Source organism: Lithobates pipiens, unplaced genomic scaffold (genome assembly GCF_037356315.1).
Source record: "Lithobates pipiens isolate NorthernLeopardFrog02 unplaced genomic scaffold, aLitPip1_a1.2 Scaffold_13, whole genome shotgun sequence".
Classification (NCBI taxonomy): domain Eukaryota; kingdom Metazoa; phylum Chordata; class Amphibia; order Anura; family Ranidae; genus Lithobates; species Lithobates pipiens.
In genome coordinates, this window is record NW_027507718.1 from 149701293 (window position 1) to 149722712 (window position 21420).

The window sequence follows — 21420 nt, forward strand, 5'->3', positions numbered from 1 at the left end:
TCCTATCCAGGTGGTATAGGGACCCAAGGTCACTACACAGAATCTTTCCCTCCACTCCTGCTTCATGCTGGAGATGTGGGGACGCAAATGGGAGCTATCTCCACATATGGTGGGAGTGCGGGCCCATACAATTCTTCTGGTCGCAGGTTTTCGCCATATACAGTAGCCTCTTCGATAGACCTATGACACCCACACTGGAGGTTGCCTTGTTGTCTATGCTTCTGGGTTCCATACCCTCGCTGAAACGCACTCTACTCCGTTTCTTCCTGTCAGCTGCTAGACAACTTATACCCCTTTTTTGGAAGACTACCACCACCCCTCCCTTGTCTGCCTGGGTTTCTATATCAATGATCTCATGAGAATGGAAGAGATGATGGCTTTAGATAATGATACATTTGATAAATTTACAGCGCTCTGGCTGATATGGATTGATTATTGATTATTATTGATTGATTATTGATTGATTATTTAGATTGCTCTAAAAGCCTTGTTGGCATCCCCAAACTGAATCGGCTCGGTCTGGCCCTGGCGTACTGCACCAGGGTCTGCTCACTCCCTCCATACTCCCCCGCCCCCCCCCCCCCCCCCCCCGACCTTTCCCTCTTTTTTTTATTTTTTTTCCTACCTCTTCGCTACTCCTCTAAGTTATCCACATCAAGGCCTCAGAACAGGCGACAATATCGGCATCCACCATGAGTTGTCTTCCAACGCTCCGTGTATGATGTGACTTGGTTAACTTGCAATGTATACGTAAACTATGTTGGTTTCTACTTGAAATATAGCCATGATACAGACTGTTCTGTATATACCTACTGTTATTGATATTTAATTGTACCATGGTTTGCAATGTATTACCTTGTTAAAATTTAATCAAAAACATATTTGACTCAAAGGGTTGTCCTCACGCGAGCCCTTTTTTGTTTTTCTTTTTAAATAGACATTTCTCCCATAACAATTTTTAGTGCATTAAAAAGAGACATTCAGGTTTTGGTAGAAAAAAAAAAATTATACTCACCTAGGGGGATGCAGCATCAGTCCCTCTCAAGCTCTAATGGCTCTTTTACACTTGAGTTAAAATGGTTGTATAGTCCTTTTTGGGACTTTTACCTACAGGAAAGCCTATAATAAGGCTTACCTGTAGGTTAAAAAAAAATCTCCTAAACCTGTACGCTTTAGGAGATATTCCCCTCATAATGTGCTGCTGACGCATGCGCACATGGGATTCCCGGCTGAAAGCCCGGCAGGCGACGGATCCTGCCGGGAAGAAATCTCCCGTGTGCATGCGCGGGAGTTCCGATATCGCGGCTCCGGCCAACCACAGCGCCGGAGCCGCCATACCAGGAAGAAACACCGAAGGAACATGTCAGCTCCCTCGGCGTGGATCGGACCAAATGTTGGGGCTTCGTTCTAAGGTAAGTATTTCATAATGAGCTAGTATGCGGTTTTTTCCTTTCCGGGAGGAAAAAAAACCAAAAAAACACATCAGCGGGTATACAACTGCTTTAAATTTTAAGTCAGTCTTAAAGCACATTAATACACCTATAGCATTAATGCGCATTTAGGATGTGTTGTAGGTTCATGTTGCATCAGTCAACTCTTCTCAAATGCCCTGGGTGGATTTTGTTTTGTTTTTTTACCAGGCTAAAAGGGGAATTAATCACTTTTGACGCTTTGCAGCCCCAGCTTAGATGCACTGTAAATGCCATAGAAGCGTTTACAGTGTGTCTACGGTGCGGTTGTGGTACTGCAAACTCTGCAGGCAGCATTATTTTGGCCTCACTGAAACTCAAAGTAATGCTGCAGTGTGAACACCTATCTGCTCCTTATTTTAAAATTTTTGTGTGGCATTGATAGGCATTTGGGAAGCATTAAAAAATATGACCCAACCTCCTATTTTCGACGTCTATGTGAAGAGCCCTTCAACCAAGAACTGCGTGATCAAACACCGCCAATCACCCAGTTCTTGGCATTCAGGCTGGAGTGCTGGGCTGTAGAGAGGATGGGAGCGGCTGGCTCAACCTCTCAGCTCTGTCAACTGAAAATGGGTTTCAGGATTGCGAAATTAACTGAGACTACTGCTGGGTGCCACTATCTTGGATGTGTTGTCAACAGCTCCATCAGACTCAGAGCTTTAACTTAAGTGACACGTTATAGCATTTTGACATGACATGTTATGAAGGAAAGGGAGGGGAGAAGCGGAAAAGATAGGCTAGCAAAGACCACAATTAGACACTCTCTAGAAGTGAGAAGGCTATCCAATGAGCTTTCTGGAGTAAAAAATTTCCTAGCAAGTACAGAGACAGAATGCAAATCCGTAAAACTTTGCCACCTAAAAAGACTGCATGTAAGTATATAAGACCCTTGATTTTTGTGTACGTTCCTGCAATTTTTTCTATTTTAGTTTTTAAGTTGGACATAGGGTTTTTTAATGTGGCTAGTAGATTATTTTACACCTCTTAGGCTGGCTTCACACTTCAGTGTGAAACCAGCATTTCAGTGTGACTTTACACACTGGGGCGGTGCGTTTGCCGGACATTGGGAAAAATCCTGCAAGCAGCGTCTTTGGGACAGTTTGGGAGTGATGTATACAGTGCTCCCAAAACGCCCTGCTCATTAAAATGAATTGGCAGGTCTTCCAAAGCACCAGAAAAGTGCTTCGTATGCACCGCAACATGGGCGCTTTTAACCCCTTCTTCAGCCGCTAGTAGTGGTTAAAAGCACCCGTAAAATGAGTGGCGCTTTATCGCTAACGCTTGGCGGCCCCAGTGTAAACATAGCCTTAAAGTCGACCGCTATACTGGCTGGAGAATGTCAGTGCCTGAATTAATTAATGCTATATCTCAATCAAGTTATATTCACATTTGGCAATTTTAAATTATGGATTTTAATTTTTATTTTTTTTTACCTTTTCTATTTAACAATACCATAGATCCAAAATACGAATTCGGGATGGTCGTGCTAAGCCTATTGATCTCCTGGCAAAGTACATAAGTGCAGAAGATGATGATTTAGCTGTTGAAATGCATGAGCCATACACTTTCCTGACTGGACTTACTGTGTCTGATCTTGAAGACTTACTAGAAGATATCCGAGTGAGTACTTTTCTTGATAAGATGCTTATTTTTTTGTATAGTTATCTATAAACGGCTCCTTTTTGCCATTGTTTTCCAGATCTACATGGAGTTAGAGCAGGGGAAAAATGTGGATTTTTGGAAAGATATGACCATTATCACAGAGGATGAAATCTCTAAACTACGAAAGCTGGAATCTTTTGGGAAAGGTCCTGGTGAGTTGCAAAAATAGTGTTTTATATTATATTCCACAGTATGGTCTTTTTGTGTATACAGATTTTTTTTGTTTGTGTTTTTCTTATATTTGAAATGCATACAAAAGTGTTAATATAGGAGTTGAGACAGCTCCTTTCAATAAAGCATAATAAAACCTAGCTTAGAGTCCTGACTTGCAGCTTTGTTGTTGACACCTGTTTGCACACAGGTATAGCAAAAGTAATAATATTCCTGTATTCTCCCCCGAGATATCACCTGAATGGGAAATGGTTTACAACCAAGTAGTTAGTCTATGTAAATCCAAAACATATTTTCTCTTGCGTTGATTGACCCTTGGGTTTTACAGCACCACCTGCAGGAATAGGTCACCAGGCAGAAAAGAACACAGCACTACCTATGGGCAGTCCCCTCAGTTATAATCCCCCACCCCCGCTATAGGCAAGTCAGTTCTTCAACCCAGTGTTCACCAATGGGTGTTGATCGAAAGCTTGCCTTGAGTATCATTAGGGTCAGGTTTCTGTCTTCTTTCAGTGTTCCTTGGCCATATGCTCCTTGATTCGCAGGGTTCATCATATGGTGTTCCCCGTGGACTCCACAGGACTTGAATTTTGGTTCTTTCGGTTCTCCAAAAGCCTACCTTTGAAAGTATTTGAGATATTCCCCTGCTTACTTTCTCAAAACATTGCCTTCTTAGCCGCCACCCCTTCCACGTGGTGAATGTTGGAGCTGTATCTTGTAAGTCTCCTTAGCTGGTTTTACATAAGGATAAGGTGGTTCTCTGTGTTCTTCCTTTCTTCCAAAGGTGGTGTCAGATTTAAGGACATGCCTTCCTTGTGCCCATGGCTGTTGCATTCTAAAGAGGTTGCGTTGCTCTGCTTGTATGGGGTTTGGGTGGTTCATGTGTACCTTTTTGACTAAAGCCTCCTTTCGGAGATCAGATTCTGTTTGTGCTCACAGTGAGCTCAAGAATAGGTCTGGTTTCATCACCCTGCCACTATTTCCCAAAGGATTTGGCAGCCGATTGATCAGGCGTACATCATTAAGGGTCAGGCTCCTCCCTTCCCTGTTATGTCAATCTCCACCAGCGTGATTAGTGCCTCCTGTCTTGCAAGGCCACTACCCGGTCATCTATGCATATTTATAGAGTTATAAACGTATTAAGTTGATGCACTGGTGAGGTAATGTTGCCTGACTACCGTGTCTTTAAAGATGGGCAAACACCCCCTCACCGATCCTGTGACCAAAGGATCAGGCAACCAATTCCCTGAAAAACCCGACTGGCCACCTTGTAACCAGATCGCCCCCTCTCCCTCAGGAAAACCTGGAGATATAGTGGGGTTCCCTCTCGGACTGGATGTCCATCGCCGTCTAACCCCGGGAACAGTGGCAGGATCAACACACAGACCTCTGGAACTGCGGCTGGTTGGATCCCCATCCGTGGGTAACAGCCGCCCCTCAGATCATGTCTGTGTCTCCCTCATCGACTGATTTTTACCTTAGGACACAAGATTGAGTCTTTTACTTTCCTGTCAGCAAAGCCTGCTGGGATTTGTATTTTTCCCTGTATACCAGTCTATGGGGCCTATTTTGTGTGGGAACTGCATGTCCCAGAATCCAAAGATTACAGAGCACGCATACAAAAATGGCATTTAACTCCTGCAAAGCTATTTAAAAACACCTGAGCATATTCAGAAAATATGGGGATTTAGTTACACCATATGGCCATATAGTGCTACGCCCACTACTACGTCAAAGTACCCCAATATCAGCGAGTCCCTGCGCTGTTTATAGAATGGAAGATCCTTCTTCTCTAAACCATGCGAGACATTCACTCCTCTAAAGTGGAGAATTAAAAGGACTCCTCCTATAACACAGGTGGACACTAATAAGAGACAATGGGGGGGGGGGGGGGGGGGGTGACGTGCTCCAGCCCAAAGGGAATCCATAAGCAGCTCTCCCTGCAGTTCAGTACAGTCTCTCCCATTGGCTTTTGTAACTGTGCCTTTAATTGGTTTTCTTCCTACGGCCAATAGGGGCACAAGTGAGGCTGCTGAATGCACTCTGTGTGTGTCAGCTCACATTACATTACTCAGTGAAAACAGGAAGAAGCAGGGGTGAAAAAGCTCATGCAAACATGACAGCCAGCTCTCTCCCCTCTTCCATGCTGCCCATCTGTGTTAATGTAAGTGTTTGGCTGCAATACCCACTACCTTTTAGTTTCCTTTTTCTTTTTTCCTTTCCCTCTTTTTTTTTTTTTTTTACCCTTTCTTTAACTTTTTTTTGTTTTTTTTCTACCTGCCTTATCTCTTTTTTTTCTCTGCAATTAATAGTGCACTATAGATGTAGGTTTCTATGCTTGCTTATGTTTTTATCCTTTTTCTAAGTTCTGCTTTTCACATCTGCACGCCTTTTCCCTCCCTCCCCACTCTCCACAAAGCAGCTTTATGAATTGAAACGTACAGCGGATGGGCACGTCAACGTCATGGTTTTCATGGTGATGGCCCTTGCTGTCTAGCGTCTCTTGTGTCCCGATTACGACAGGACAGCCGTGCATGCTCAGTGGACTGGGTTGGCTGGGCAGGTTGCATTGCAAACAAAGTCAAAGACAGGGCTCATCTGAGCATGCGCCATCAGCACCTGGCAGCGGCAGCGGATCGGCTTACCCAGCTGGTTGACTGACAACCAGCAATGCTCATACAAGCCTCCCGATTGGGCACATCTCTTGTGTCCCGGCACTGTTATGTTATGTTGCCCAGCTGCAGCTTACAAAACGCAGCATGTGTGTATGTATATGTATACGTATGTATGTGTATATATATATATATATATATATATATAACACACACACACAAAAGTGAGTACACCTCTCTCATTTTTGTAAATATTTTATTATACCTTTTCATGTGACAACACTGAAGAAATTACACTTTGCTACAATGTAAAGTAGTGCGTGTATAGCTTGTATAACAGTGTAAATTTGATGTCCCCTCAAAATAACTCAACACACAGCCGTTAATGTCTAAACTGCTGGCAACAAAAGTGAGTACACCCCTAAGTGGAAATGTCCAAATTGGGCCCAATTAGCCATTTCCCTCCCTGGTGTCATGTGAGTTGTTAGTGTTACAAGGTCCCAGGTGTAAATAGGGAGAAGGTGTGTTAAATTTGGTGTTATTGATCTCTCTCTCATACTGGTCACTGGAAGCATAACGTGACATCTCATTGCAAAGAACTCTCTGAGGATCTGAATAAAAGTATTGTTGCTCTCCATAAAGATGGCCTTGGCTATAAGAAGATTGCCAAGACCCTGAAACTGAGTTGCAGCACAGTGGCCAAGACCATACAGCGGTTTAACAGGACAAGTTCCACTCAGAACAGGCCTCGCCATGGTCGATCAAAGAAGTTGAGTGCACATGCTCAGCGTCATATCCAGAGGAGACGTATGAGTACTGCCAGCAGTGCTGCAGAGTTTGAAGATGTGGGGGGTCAGCCTGTCAATGCTCAGACCATACGTCGTGCACCGCATCAAATTAGTCTGCATGGTTGTCGTCCCAGAAGGAAGCCTCTTCAAAAGATGATGCACGAGAAAGCCCACAGTTTGCTGAAGACAAGCAGACTAAGGACATGGATTACTGAAATCATGTCCTGTGGTCTGATGAGACCAAGATAAACTCATTTGGTTCAGATGGTGTCAAGCATGTGTGGCAGCAACCAGTTGAGGAGTACAAAGACAAGTGTGTCTTACCTACAGTCAAGCATGATGGTGGGAGTGTCATGGTCTGGGGCTGCATGAATGCTGCCGGTGTCTTATCATATAAGGTCCTCCATCCGATAGTGTCCGCTTCGTACTGCGCATGCGCAGTACACAGCAACACAGATTCCTAAAATTGCCGAGGATGAACGGCGCCTGCGCCGTGAGTCCAGGTTCTATACCCACTATCCAAGTGGACATAGAGTAGGAATATAAAAGAGCCGAGCGCAGCGAGGCCGAGCCCGAAGCGTGGCAAGCGAAGCTCGCCCGCGAGGGGCCCTCTAATATTCATGCGCAGTACGGCGCGGACACTATATGATGGCCAGACACTATATGGCAGAACACCGGCATTGGGGAGCTACAGCTAAGTGATAAACCTGTTCAACATCTTAGGACTGTTACCCTAATGTGCATTATGTTCCAGGTTTAATATGAATGGAGACAAAATACCTTTTCATATCCAGTTTGGATGAACGTGTAGCAATATAAGACTCAGTTGCTGGTAAAGTCAGATGGATGGATCCTGATTGTATAACATTTGAGATTGCAATTGCTCAGTGTTGACTTTGCTAAATTTCAAAACATTGTATGGAGTGTTTTTTTAGTAATTCCAATTTGATGGCTATTGAGAGTCTCAGATATGCCTTATTTGGAGGATAGAGCTTTTTCTTTTTTTTTTTTTTTTTTTTTTTTTTTTAGGGAGTAGATCAACATCACAAGAATGATGTGGGGGTAAAGAAACCCCAGTTAATTGGGGATTTTACCTCACTGCATACATCCAATTAATTGTTTTCACACTGTTATTTGGAGTTCACAAGCACAGTTTAATAGTGATACTAGGGGTTGAGATTTAAGAAAACAAACATATTTATCTTATATTCACTGACCGACACAGCTCCTCTCTTAGCCATTGGATTATTTGCCCTATTACTGGGAGATACTAGGCATTAGTTGTAATACAACACTCAGAACTCTTAGTTCCGCCCAGGGGGCAGTCCCTTGGGCAACAACTCTCCACCCTGCCATGCAACCATCAGTTTTATTTTGCCTAGTGAAGAAGGACCTAGGAACCCTGCGGGCCCATCGGTCCGTGCTTTTTTATGCAGAAGCATGACTCTTTGCGCAAGATTAATGATCCTGTGATCTATCAACAGTCGGCTGGGTGACAGGCTAGACACCCTTACCCTTGTAGTCTCCCCAGTCCGGGCATCGAGCGCGTGCAGGCCGCAGCTACGCACTCGGCAGCCCACGACGAAACTCCAGAGGTGGTCTGTGAGCTTTTATGCTCTGGGCCATACATATGACCGGGCTACTGATGTCTGTGTCACAGTATGCCGGGCCAGCAGCCACCCTGTACTGATCAGTGAGTGAGTCTGTGATGTTATGTCTCCCAGCTCTTCAGGACTGGAAAGTACAGCTCTCCCAGCCTCGGCGAGGCTGAGCAGCTGGACATTCCCTGGGAGGTCTATTCGGGGGTCCCTCACCTCCCTCTCTTCTCTCCCCTGTCCCTATCTCCCCCCCCCTGCATGTGGCTGCTGAGCGTTGTGTTTGTGCCTATACAGGGGCTCTCTGGGGGGCTCTCATCTGGGTTGGGGGGCTGCGCTGGCTGGAAGTGTCCTGGGTCCTGTTCTTCATGCCCCTGGAAGGTGTCTGTGAGGTTTTGCTGATGTTTTGTACAGCGCTGTGTTCACTGCCATCGTTTTCTCCCTGTACCTCCATGGAGCTGCTTTGGCGGCTATTTTAGGTGTGGGCAAGGGCAGCATGCCTCCCTGGGCTTCAGCGGCCATTTTCCTAGTGATCTCCTATACAGGACACTGGCAGCCATTTTGTGGAAGCCTGAACATGTTTTTTTCAGTGTTCTCTAGCAGCAGCATGTGCTCATATACTCTCATAGCCATTTTCCCTGTGTTTTATGTCTTTGTACTGGACGCTGGGCGGCCATTTTATTGAAGCCTGAGCACAATTCAGAGCGTTTTTTTGTTTCCTTGGCACCTGGGTGCCCACAGGGACTATAGGCACTACTTGTTGGATAGCGCAGAACTCCTCAGGGTGGTAAATCCAGCGGGAAAGCGCCCCTCAGCCAGCAGCAGCTAGGAGGGTGGGACTGTCCCTGTCCTAAGTCCCCTTTGGGTGGCAGACAGGGTAGGTTTAGAATGGCTTCAGAAACTGGTTTTTCTTCCCCCAAAATCCAGGCAATTGCAACCGGGTCACCTGCAGACTGCCCAGTGCCCATGGACACCCTGACAGCGGACCTCAATCCGTTCACTGCCAAGATGGAGGCGGTGCGTGGGAAGAAAGGTGCACTAAAGCGCCCCCTGCCCCCCCTCCTCTGGGGAGAGCTCTGATGCAGACTCAGGTCCTGCTGAGGCTGGTGATCCCTGCTCTGTCTTGTCAGACGAGGCTGACCAGGACTGTTCGGACAGTGAGGATGAGTCCCCGTCCGGGTCCGCATGTGGCAAAGCGCTTGTTGGAGCATTTATCACAGCTGTGCGTGATACCCTGAAGATTCAGGAGCCAGCAGCTTCCTCTGCTGATGTACCGGTCCCTTTTGGGTCCCGCAAGCCAGCCCGTTCACCTAACGTGTTCCCATATCTGGCTTGTTTTGACAAGTTCATTTACAAGGAATGGGGTTGCCCACAACAGACCTTTACGGTCACCAAATACATGGTGCATTACCCTTTTGAGGGGAGCCTTCTCAAAACATGGTTGGCTCCTCCGGTCATGGACCCCCTAGTATCCAGGTTAAATAAAGTAACCACGATTTCAGTTGAGGGGACTCCTGCATTCAAGGATCCCATAGACAGGAAGGCAGAGGCAGTGGCTCGTTCCTTTTTTACCATTGTGATGTCAACCGTGCGACCAGTATTGGCATCCGCACTTTTGTGTCGCAGACACTGACTGAGTGGGCAAAACTTTTGCACCACAAACTGGCAGAGCAACATGCTTCTCCTGTCTGCGTGGAACTAGCAGACCAACTAGTGCAAGGCCTGAAGTATGTCTGTGACGCGGCCCTGGATACTCTCCCTCTGTTATCCAGGCTTCAGTGTCAGCTGTGGTGCTGAGGCGCCTGATTTGGCTAAAATGCTGGTCTGCTGACCAGGCATCCAAAAAAGCCCTGACGGATCTTCCCTTCCTTGGCGACCGACTCCTTAGAGCCTCCTTGGATGACATTATTAAAAATGCCAGTGGTAAGAGTACCCTACTCCCACAGGTCAGGAAGGCTAAGGAGCCACGCCATAGGCAAGGGCCCTCTTTTTTCCGCTCACAAGTGGCTTTTTCGTCCACCCGGAGCTTTGACAAAATGTCCCCAGCCCAACAGGATGACCATGGAAGTTCAAAAACGTCCCTGGAACCACAAGCTTGCGAATAAAAGTGCTACTGCATGGCGTTTCGCCCCTACCCATGTGTAGAGTGGGGGGTCGCCTTCGGGTGTTTGCAGCCTGGTGGTCCTCTCGGTTATCCGACAAATGGGTCTGCAATCTGATTTCCACAGGCTACAAGATAGAGTTTCTCTCTTGGCCGCCAAACAGATTCTTTCCCTTCCAGCATACCCGTATCCCCGGCTCGCCGGGAGGCCCTCTTGGGGGCAATAAGGGACCTGCTGAATCGTGGGGTGGTTGTACCGCTTGCGGAATCGTAATGCTTCCAGGGATTCTACTCAAATCTGTAGTTCCCAAGAAGGAAGGGGTACGTCCAATCTTGGACCTACAAGCCCTCAATCACTTTGTAAAAGTGCAGAGGTTCAGAATGGAATCAGTTCGCTCAGAAGTCGCTGCACTCCATCAAGGGGACTCCCTGCCGTCCTTAGACATCCAGGATGCGTACCTGCACATACCCATATGCCTTCTGCATCAAAAATTTTCTGCAGTTTGTGGCTCTTCTTTTTGGTCTGGCATCAGCCCCCTGAGTCTTTACCAAGGTATTGGCTCCAGTTTTGGCCTTGCTGCAGCAACGTGGGATCGCGATCCTGGGATACCTAGACGATCTCCCCCTGAGGGCATCTTCCGCCTCAGAATAAAAGATGTGGCGATCACAATGCAGACCCTGCAAGAATTTGGGTGGCTATTGAACCTTAGGAAGTCGGTGATTGTTCCGACCCAGCGTCTGGAGTACCTATGCTAGCTGCTGGACTTCATGGAAGCGAGAGTTTTTCTCCCTTCAAACAAACTGCAGACTCTCAGATCCACGGTGAAACTACTTATGAGCTGCAAGTGTTTGTTGCTCCGCTTTTGCATGGGAGTCCTGGGTCTCATGGTAGCCTCCTTCGAGGCAGTACATTTTTCCCATTTCCACACCAGAGTCCTGCAGAAGGAGATTTTGACAAAATGGGCCAAATCTCAGTTGTCCCTGGATCATCAGATCCAGGTGAGCCAGTCAGTCAGACTCACTGATTTGGTGGCTGAGGTCCCCGGTGATTCAGTCCGGGAAATCATTCCTGCTTCTAAAGTGGACAGTGATCACAACAGATGCCAGCATATCCGGCTCGGGTGGAGTGATGGAGGTTCAGTCGGCCCAGGGCCTCTGGTCGACGGAAGAATCCAAGTTGCCGATCAGTCTGCTTGAGTTGAGAGCGATTAGGCTATGCCTCTCCACTTGGTCCCTGATAATTCAGTGGCGTCCGATCAAGATCCAGTCAGACAACGCCACGGCTGTGACAAACGTCAATCAAGAAGCTCAGCCGCTGCATGGGAGGTCGCTCACATACTTCGGTGGGCAGAGCGACACATACCGGCCCCGTTGGCCATTTACATCCCGGGAGGGGAGAACTGGCAGGCGGACTATCTGAGTCGGCAGATGCTGGACCCAGGAGAAAGGGCATTGCATCCGGAGATATTCAGGTTACTGTGCCTGAAGTGGGGCACTCCAGACGTGGATCTACTAGCCTCCCGTCTCAATCGGAAGGTGCCAAGATTTGTGTCCAGGACAAGAGATCCATGGGCAGACACGCTGGTGGCTCCGTGGGACCAGTACCAGCTGATCCACACCTTTCCTCCACTGAAACTGTTACCACGCCTGCTTTGCAGAGTGGAAGCCGAGGGGATCCCAGTAATACTGATTGCCCCAGATTGATGTCAACGTCCTTGGTATGCAGACCTGGTGCGTCTGGGGGCAGATTCTCTCCTTGGCGACTGTCGTTGCGTGAGGACCTTCTGTCTTAAGGTCCAATTCTCCATCCTGCTTTACCATCACTGGCTTTAACGGCATGGCTATTGAGAGCCAGGTGTTGCGGAACCGGGGTCTGTCGGACTCGGTGATCCCAACTATGTTGAGAGCACAAAAATCTTCCCAGAAGATATACCATCGTACCTGGAAGGCCTACATCTCCATATGTGAGGAAAAAGGATGGCATCCACGCTCCTTTTCTATATCCAGGTCCTGCTGTTTCTTAAGCAAGGAGTAGACCAGAAATTGGTGTTAAGCACCAAAGGGGCAAATATCATCAGCTTTGGCTATCTTTTTTTCAGCGACCCCTGGCTTCTCACCCATTCCTGGCTTCTCACTCATTAGTGAGTACCTTCGTTCAGGGGGTACGGCATGTAGTCCCTCCGTTGTGTCCACCGTTACCCCCATGGGATTTGAATCTGGTGTTATCGGCGCTTCAAAAACTGCCATTTGAAAATATCAGGGAGAGTCCCCTGTTTACTCCTTCCCAGAAAGTGGTCTTTCTAGTGGCCATCACATCGGCCAGGAGGTTTTCGGAACTGGCGGCCTTGTCTTGCGAGTCGCCTTATCTGGTTATCCACAAGGATAAGGTGGTGTTGCGTCCACAACCGTCTTTTCTACCAAAAGTGGTCTCAGCGTTTTCATATCGATGAGGACGTTGTATTACCATCTCTGTGTCCTAAGCCTGGAGCACCCTAAGGAGGTGGCCCTTCACGCTCTGGACGTGGTTCGGGCACTGAAGGTGTATTTGTCTGCCACTGCTCCCTTTCGGAAGTCAGACTCACTGTTTCAGTGGCTGGTCCCAAAAAAGGTCTGGTCGGCCACCATTTCCAGGTGGATCAGACAGATTGTAGTACAAGCCTACGCCTTGAAGGGGCAGGTGCCCCCCTTTCCAGGCGCAAAACCCAATCCACAAGGGCAATCGGAACGTCTTGGGCCTTCCGACACCAAGCGTCTGTCGCTCAGGTGTGTAAGGCGGCGACCTGCTCGTCTGTCCACATGTTTACCAAGCTCTTCAAGGTAGACGTCGGTGCATCGGCTGATCCCTGTTTTGGCTGCAAAGTTTTGCAGGCGACCGTATAGTTGCAATTGAATATGCAATATATATTTCCTCTTTTTCCTGGTTTTTCGATAAAAACACAGTACCGTTAAGTTATTGCGCTGTTGCATTACATTCCGCGGTTATGGGTAGTCACTCCTGTTGAGGGTACCCTGGTTTTTGTGATGTTTTTTCCATGCACTGTTGTTTTTGTGGGTAAAGTCTCACTAGTTCCCACTTGCCATGGTGGGTGAAGTTTCTATGCTGTTTTCCCACCCCTCATTTGACACTGCTTGGGGACGTCCCAATGGCTGAGAGGAGCTGTGTCGGTCGGTGAATATAAGAGAAAATAGGATTTTTTGTACTCGCCGTAAAATCATTTTCTCTGTAATTCACCAACCGATACAGCACCCGCCCCTCCTTTTTATCTTTACGTTATACTGCTTGTTGACGTACTGATGGCTGCATGGCAGGGTGGAGGGTTGTTGCCCAAGGGACTAAGGGAACTAAGAGTTTTGAGTGTTGAATTACAACTAATGCCTAGTATCTCCTAGTAATAGGGCAAACATCCCAATGGCTAACAGAGGAGCTGTGTCGGTCGGTAAATTACAGAGAAAAGGATTTTACGGTGAGTACAAAAAAATAATATTTTACCTGCTCTGTGCAATGACCTGATTCTCTTCTATTCTTTTCTTACATGAGGGGACACAAAGCCATAGTATTTACTATGTGGGTTATAGGGCCACTGATAGGTGATGGACACTGGCACGCCCTAAGGCAAGAAGTGCACTCCATATATAACACCTCCCACTACGCCTCAGTTTTTTCACCTGTGTCTAATGTGTTGGTCAGGAGTAAAGATGTGCTGAGCTCCACTGGAAGCTTCCCTACTGGGGCTAGCCATGCTGACCAGATCCGTTCTGATGTCCTTTAATGGGCTAAATGGATGGTACCCGGGCCTCGTGTCCGAAGAAACGAGGTTTTGCTTGCGAACGCTTCTCTTTAGAGAACTGGGCCCTGGGATCCAGTACTTTTTGGCAGTAAGGCCATAAAGTTTTTACTGGCAGGGTGCTGTCGCAGGTCCAGGATTGTGGGTAACCTGAGGTTCCCCTGTTCCTGAAGGTCTCAGAGCCCACCGTGAAGGGTGAAGATTGTGTTTTTTTTTTTTTTTTTTTATCTCAGATAACCCTGCTGCGAGCAAAAGGTAAGGGAGATTTTCCCCAATAATTTCTCCTTCTATGTATAATGCTGTCATGCCTATGTATCACCACTGGGGGGGTGTATTGATCACTCACGGACCTGATGCTGGAAACTGCACAGAAGCCTTAATTTCTCCTCTACTCCGACCACAACAGATCCTCCGTTAAGAAGTGGGGTCTGGTTCTCTTCCTGTTCCCCCAAAATTGTGTTTTTTTTTTTTTTGAGGGATAGGTTGCCAAATTAGTTTCCTTTTTTGCAAAAAAAAGGGGACAGACCGCGGCCGCTCGGTGGAGAATTTACCCCCCCTGCGCATGTCTGCAGGTTCCACAGGATGGCACTCACGCGGGAAAGCACTTTCCTTTGAAAGGAAAGGAGTGGGGGCTGTAATACGCACGGGGGGGGGGGGGTGGATAATGGCGTCAGATGCTGGCCACACTTGCAGGAAGTTTATTTAAGCACTGTGTGTATCTAGCTGCTGCTGGCTGTGGAGGGACAGAGCAGGAGGTTGGCTGGATCAGGTTTGGTGACGCAGGCATTTCCCTTTGACACAGTATACTTTAACAGGCTAGGATTAATGGCAGCTATTGCACTGGACTATAGCCTAGCAGTGTACATTATTTTGCTGGTAGTGCCTCTGCTTTATGCTTCAGGCTATGGGTGGCAAAGGGACCAGGAACTCTTCTAAGGGTTCTAAAGGATCAATAGCTACACAACAAACTAAAACCATTTCCAAAAGAATGTCATCCTCCTCTGAGAGTGATGCGGCCGGTCAGATTGAGCCATCAGGGGAGACTGTTGTTGCAACTGCACTAGACACTTCAGTCCCTGTATATATTACACAGGAGGTTTTTCTCTTCTACCATTTGTAATTTGGAAAAGAAGATTGATGCTATGATATCTGTCCATAGTGGGTCTAAACATAGCAGATCCCCATCCAGTGCTCAGGACCCTCTTATTGAGGTGCAAGGGGAAGGCTATCAGGAAGGTCTTCCAAAAGATTTGGAAGATACTAATATATCCTCTTCTGGTCAGATTAAGCCGTCAGGGGAATCTGTAGTTGCAGCTACACAAGACTCTTCAGCCCCTGAGTATATTACACGAGGGGTCTTTTCTTCTACCATTTCGGGCTTGTAAAAGAAGATTGATGCTCTTTTATCTCTCCATAGTGTTATCAAACGTAGCAGATCCCCATGTAGTGCTCAGGACCCTCTTATTGAGTTTCAGGAGGCTGGGGATCAAGTAGATCTTCCCAAAGATTTGGAAGATATTTGTTTATCCTCTTCTGAGGATCCTAATATAGAAGGAGTAACATCACAAGACAGGTTGCTTGTGCACTCTTATTAAATTGGTTTGTTCAACCTTTTTGCTGCCTGCAGAGCAGGCTCTTGATGAACCTGCCTCTAATTTGGGATTATTAAAACTGCCTCCATCTGGGGATGCCTTTCCTATTCATGCATGGTTAAGGAAGCTTATGTATGCTGGATGGGAACATCCGGATAAACAATATTATCCTCCTAAGAGATTCTCCACACTTTATCCTATGGAAGAGGACTTCTATAAAAAAAATTGGTGGCTCCAGCGATTGATGCTGCGATTGCCTCAGTGAACAAGAATCTCACATGTCTGGTGAATAATGCGCTAATGTTAAAGGATCCAACAGATAAAAAGTTGGAGCTTCTTTCTAAAAGCCATATGTCTTTGACAAGCTCGGTAGCACAGCTGGTTCTTGCTGCAATTGGTGTATCCCAGTCCATTAAGGAAAAGTTTGAGGAGATACTTAAAATTCTGCCTGATCAACAGACCCAGCAATGCGCTGGTTTATCAGACTCACTGTATTTCACAGTAGATGCTATGAAAGATTCTATCATTCAAGCCTCATGGCTTATGCTTGGGCTAGTGCATTCTTGTAGAGTTCCATGGCTGAAAATTTTATCAGCCGAAGCACCGCGTAAAAAGCTCTTGGCCAGTTTGCCTTTTCATGGGGAATGGCTATTTGGCGACGATTTGGATAAATACCTACAAAAGATCTCTAATGGGAAAAGCTCTTTTACCAGTAAAGAAGAATTTCAGACCTTTCTCCTTTAAGCGTGCTTCCTCACCTGTGCCAGGGGCATCAGCCTCTAGTCAGTCTCGACTGCCTCAACCGTCAGGTTCAAGGGGAGGACCCCAAGGGCAGCACCAGGGTCAAAAGAGATCTTGAGGCAGACAGCCCACAAAACAGAATGCTAAAGCCTTCTCATGAAGGGGCACCCCCGCTCACTCGGGTGGGGGGGAAGGCTCCTGTAATTATCAAGGATCTGGCAGGAGAAATGTTGAGACAGATGGGTGGGTTCCACTGTTTCTCTAGGTTACAAACTAGAATTCCGAGATTTTCGGTCTCCTCATTTTCTAAGGTCAAATGTTCCCAAGAACCCAAAGAAAAGAAGGCTCTCCTTCTAGCGCTGGATCATCTATTATCCTAGTCGGTGATATCAGAGGTCCCCTTGGAACAGAGCACAGGTTTTTATTCAAACCTTTTCACGGTTCCAAAAACAAACGTAGAAGACCTTTTCTATTTCTCAAAGATCTGAATCAGCACTTGAACATCCGATCCTTTGGCATGGAGTCAATATGATCGGTTGTGTCCATCCTGCAAGGAGGGGAGTTTTTGGCTTCTATCGATTATCAAAGATGCATAGCTCCACGTGCCAATATTTCCCACTCACCAGAAATTTCTGCTCTTCGAAATAGAAAATCTTTATTTTCAGTTTGTGGCCCTGCCATTCGGTCTAGCCACAGCACCACGGGCGTTCTCAAAAATTCTGGCACCTCCTTTAGCCAGATTAAGGGCTCAAGGCATAACGGTCCTAGCCTATTTAGACCATCTGCTTTTAATTGATCATTTGGTTTCAAGTCTAAATCAGAGTCTGGTCACAACTGTAAACTACCTGGAATCTCTAGGTTGGATTCTCAACCTAGAAAAATCCTCCTTAAAACCATCAAGGAGATTGCAGTACTTGGGTTTGGTCATAGATACCATACAGAAAAAGGTATTCCTACCCCAGACAAGAATCAGTTCCATTATAGAACTAATTTAGCTCATCAAAGCACAGAAAAATCCATACATTCAGTTGTGCATGAGATTGTTGGGGAAAAATGGTGGCCTCCTTCGAGGCTGTCCCTTATGTGTAGTTTCGTTCAAGGTTGCTACAAAACACAATCCTGTCGGCCTGGAATAAAATGGTTCAGGCCTTGGATTTTCCAATACGCCTGGCTCCCGTCAAAGCTTAAATTGGTGGTTGGTATCTAGCAACTTCCAAAAGGGTAAATCATTAATCGTTTCTACCAGTCTCCTGGAAAGTGGTGGAAACAGATGCCAGCCTTCTAGGCTGGATAGCAGTCCTGGAAGAAGATTCTGTCCAGGGGAGATGGTCCAAGTTGCCTATCAACATTTTAGAGATTCGGGCAGTTTGTCTGGCCCTAAAGTCCTGGACGGCCAGACTGAGGGATTGTCCTGCCAGGATTCATTCTGACAATGCCACGGCTGTGGTTTACATCAATCACCAGGGGAGCACGAGGAGTCGTGCAGCCCAAAAAGGGTTGAATCATGTTCTAGCTTAGGCAAGGAATGTTGTGTTCTGCCCATCGGCAATATTCATTCTGGGAATAGAAAATTGGCAGGCGGACTACTTGAGTCGCCAACAATTATTTCTGGGGAATGGTCTCTTCACCCCATCATCTTCCTAGCAATATGTCAGAGGTGGGGTACTCTGGACATGGACCTGTTCACGTCTAGATTCAACAACAAGGTCGACAACTTTGTGTTGAGAACAAGGGCTCCGCTACCTTGCAGAACAGACGCATTAGTCTTCCCATGGGATCACTTTTCTCTGATCTCTGCATTTCCTCCAGTTCTGATACTTCTGCATCTTCTTCTCAGGATCAAGCAGGAATGAAAGGAGGTGATTCTCTTGGCCCCAGCGTGGCCCAGAAGATCTTGGTTTGCCGAGATCATAAAGATGGCAGTAGGAGTCCCTTGGACTCTGCCATTATGGCCAGACCTTCTCGCACAAGGTCCGGTATTCCATCCTACCTTTTATAGATGCTAAATTTAACAGTTTGGCTATTGAGACCCACATTCTAAGGGATTTGGGGTTGTCTCCTTTGGTAGTGTCTACCTTGATTAATACCAGGAAGACGGCTTCCAGAATCATTTACTATAGAGTCTGGAAGACATATGTTTCTTGGATGTTTCGTGGACCTTGGGTTGGCACCCCAGGAAATATGTCATAGGTAGGATGCTTGATTCCTGCAAATGGGATTGGAAATTAAGCTGGCCTTGAGTACTATCAAGGGCCAGATCTCGGCCTTGTCAATATTTTTTCAACGGCCTCTGGCTTCTCGCTCTCTGGTGCGTAGCTTTGTTCAGGGGGTAACGCGGATTAATCCCCCTATCAAGGCACCTCTAAATCCTTGGGATCAAAACTTGGTCTTATTGGCTTTGCCGAATCAGCCTTTTGAGCCTTTGTGAAATTTCCTTGGTTCTTTTGACTAGAAAGATTGTGTTTCTGGTTGCCATTTCTTCTGCTAGAAGAATATCAGAACTCTGTCTCGTAAAGAGCCAGATTTGATCATGCATAAGGATAAGGTGGTGTTACGTCCTCTTCCTGATTTCCTACCAAAGGTGGTGACAGGTTTTCAGTTAAACCTAGATATTGTTCTTACTTCTTTCTTCCCAGAGCCTCAATCTAGGGAAGAGAAGCCACTACATTTCCTTGATGTAGTAAGAGTAGTCCGAGTGTATTTAAAGGCAATCTCTCAGGTTCCCAAAACAGATGTTTTATTTGTACTGCCAGGTGGTCCAAAAAGGGGACAGGCAGCATCAAAATCTACTATTTCCAAATGGATTTGTCAAGTCATTATTCAGACTTATGGTTTAAAGAAAAAAATTCCTCCTTTTCATGTTAAAGCACACTCAACCAGGGCAATTAGTGCCTCTTGGGCGGTGCATCATCAGGCCTCTATGGCTCAGATCTGTAAGTCTGCAACTTGGTCTTCAGTTCATACGTTTACCAGATTTTATCAAATTGATGTTAAAGGTAATGAGGTTATTGCCTTCAGGCGCAGTGTTCTGCAGACTGCAGTCCTCTGGCCTCATTTTTTTGTTGCGTCTCCCTCCCTTCAGTTGCCATTGCTATGGGACATCCCACATAGCAAGTAATATGACCCTGATGTAAGAAAAGAAAACAGGATTTTTAAAATGGCTTACCTGTAAAATCCTTTTCTTTGATGTACATCAGGGAACACAGAGGTCCCTTCTTGGTTTACACTTGTATTGCTTTGCTACAAAACTGAGGACTCCCAGTAGTGGGAGGGGTTATATAGGGAGTGCACTTCTTGCCTTACTGCGTGCCAGTGTCCATCACCTATCAGTGGCCCTATAACCCACATAGTTAGTACTATGGCTCTGTGTCCCCTGATGTACATCAAAGAAAAGGATTTTTACAGGTAAGCCGTTTTAAAAATCCTGTTTTGGGCCCCCCAACAGCGGTCTTTGCTCCTCCCCTCTGCTGAGTGCATCCAATAAGCAAGCCCTTTGCTGTGGGGCACTAGAACATGCTCACTCCCGAGCCACACTTCTTTGAATGACATTGTCCATTCACACAGAGCATGGCTTGTCCCCACCCCCTGCTCTTTCCTCATTTGCTCACTTGACTGTGCTTGGCAGTAGCAGGAGCCAGTGGCTGGTGTGTGAGCCAATGAGCGAGAACCCGGAGAGCTGCAGCGCACATGGCTGGATTGAGACGAGCCTCAGGTAAGTATAAGTGATGCTGGGGTGGACTGCATCCATGAGTTTTTTTTTTTGCCTTTAATGCTTAGAATGCATTCAAGTAAAAAAATAAAATAAATACTCCCTGCTTTTAGAACCACATTAAAGTGTTACTAAACCCACAACAGTAAAATCAGTCTGTATATGTATAAAGCATGCTTGTTATACGCACTGTGGAACCTAGGGGGTTAATCCTTTGCATTGTGTATAAAGGTTGTTTGATCCTGTCTCTCTGGTCTTTCTCTTTCTCCAGGGGCCAAAATAACCTGATATTTACAGAGCCAGGGGACGGTCTGCACATGTTAAGTTTTAATATTAAAAGAGAAAGCACTGCGCTATAACAAATAAGTACTGAAAACTTCAAAACAGCTGCCAACACTTCAAACAAACAAAGTTCAGTGAATAAAAAGTAACAAATAGTGTAGCGCTGGATGTTTGTAACAAAACCACACATAAATAAATAATGTGATTAAAAGAAAAGTGAATATGCTGAAAATGCAACAAAAAAACAACTGTGAACACTAAAAATATTAATGACTAAATAGTGAGTCCCAGTAAAAAATCTGCATATATTAAGTGATGCACAAATATTGTGGTGGATATTCCTCACAAGGAAATCAAAAAGCTGTTGTTGTAGATATTCCTCATACGGAAATCAGGGAATCAACAAATCAGGTGAAACCAAAGAAAACGGCTTGTCTGAAGTGATTTCAAAGAATAGGTGAATTACTCTTACCAGAGAAGGTGGACTCATATGTCATACGACTGAGTCAAGAGCGCTTGGGGTTCACACATGGAACCAAGGGTAGATTGTTGGTGGTCCGAATGGATACTGTGGAGGCTTCAGATGTTAAAAGACTGTGGTGAACGTCTCCCGAAGCGTCTTTGAGTGTCAGGATCGGATAGGTTGCATTTGGGGTACCGACCCCAAATGTGGAAGGTGGTCCACAAAAAATATAAAGAAAAAAGAAAGCTCCAAATGGTGCAGGTCAGAGGGTAACCATTGGGTTTTATTTAAAAAAGTCTTAAAAACAAACAAAATTATGACATGTGATCACAAAAAAATGAATATTAAAAAGAAAGAGCAATGTGGGTTGCCAGATGCAAGCCCGATGCGTTTCGACAACATATGTCTTCAACAGGGGCATATTGGAACCCTCCACATTGCTGTCTG

General features: G+C 46.2%; 1 protein-coding gene across 2 annotated transcripts in view; it reads left to right on the forward strand.

Annotated features, from left to right (window-relative positions):
* The window catches only part of CACTIN (cactin, spliceosome C complex subunit), a 666706-nt gene that overhangs the window by 264467 nt on the left and 380819 nt on the right, over positions 1–21420 (forward strand). For both annotated transcript variants that reach the window (XM_077475728.1, XM_077475727.1), the window contains exons 5-6: positions 2930–3092; positions 3172–3286. In XM_077475728.1, coding sequence (XP_077331854.1) covers positions 2930–3092; positions 3172–3286 — 278 coding nt within the window. The remainder of the gene's footprint in view (positions 1–2929; positions 3093–3171; positions 3287–21420) is intronic.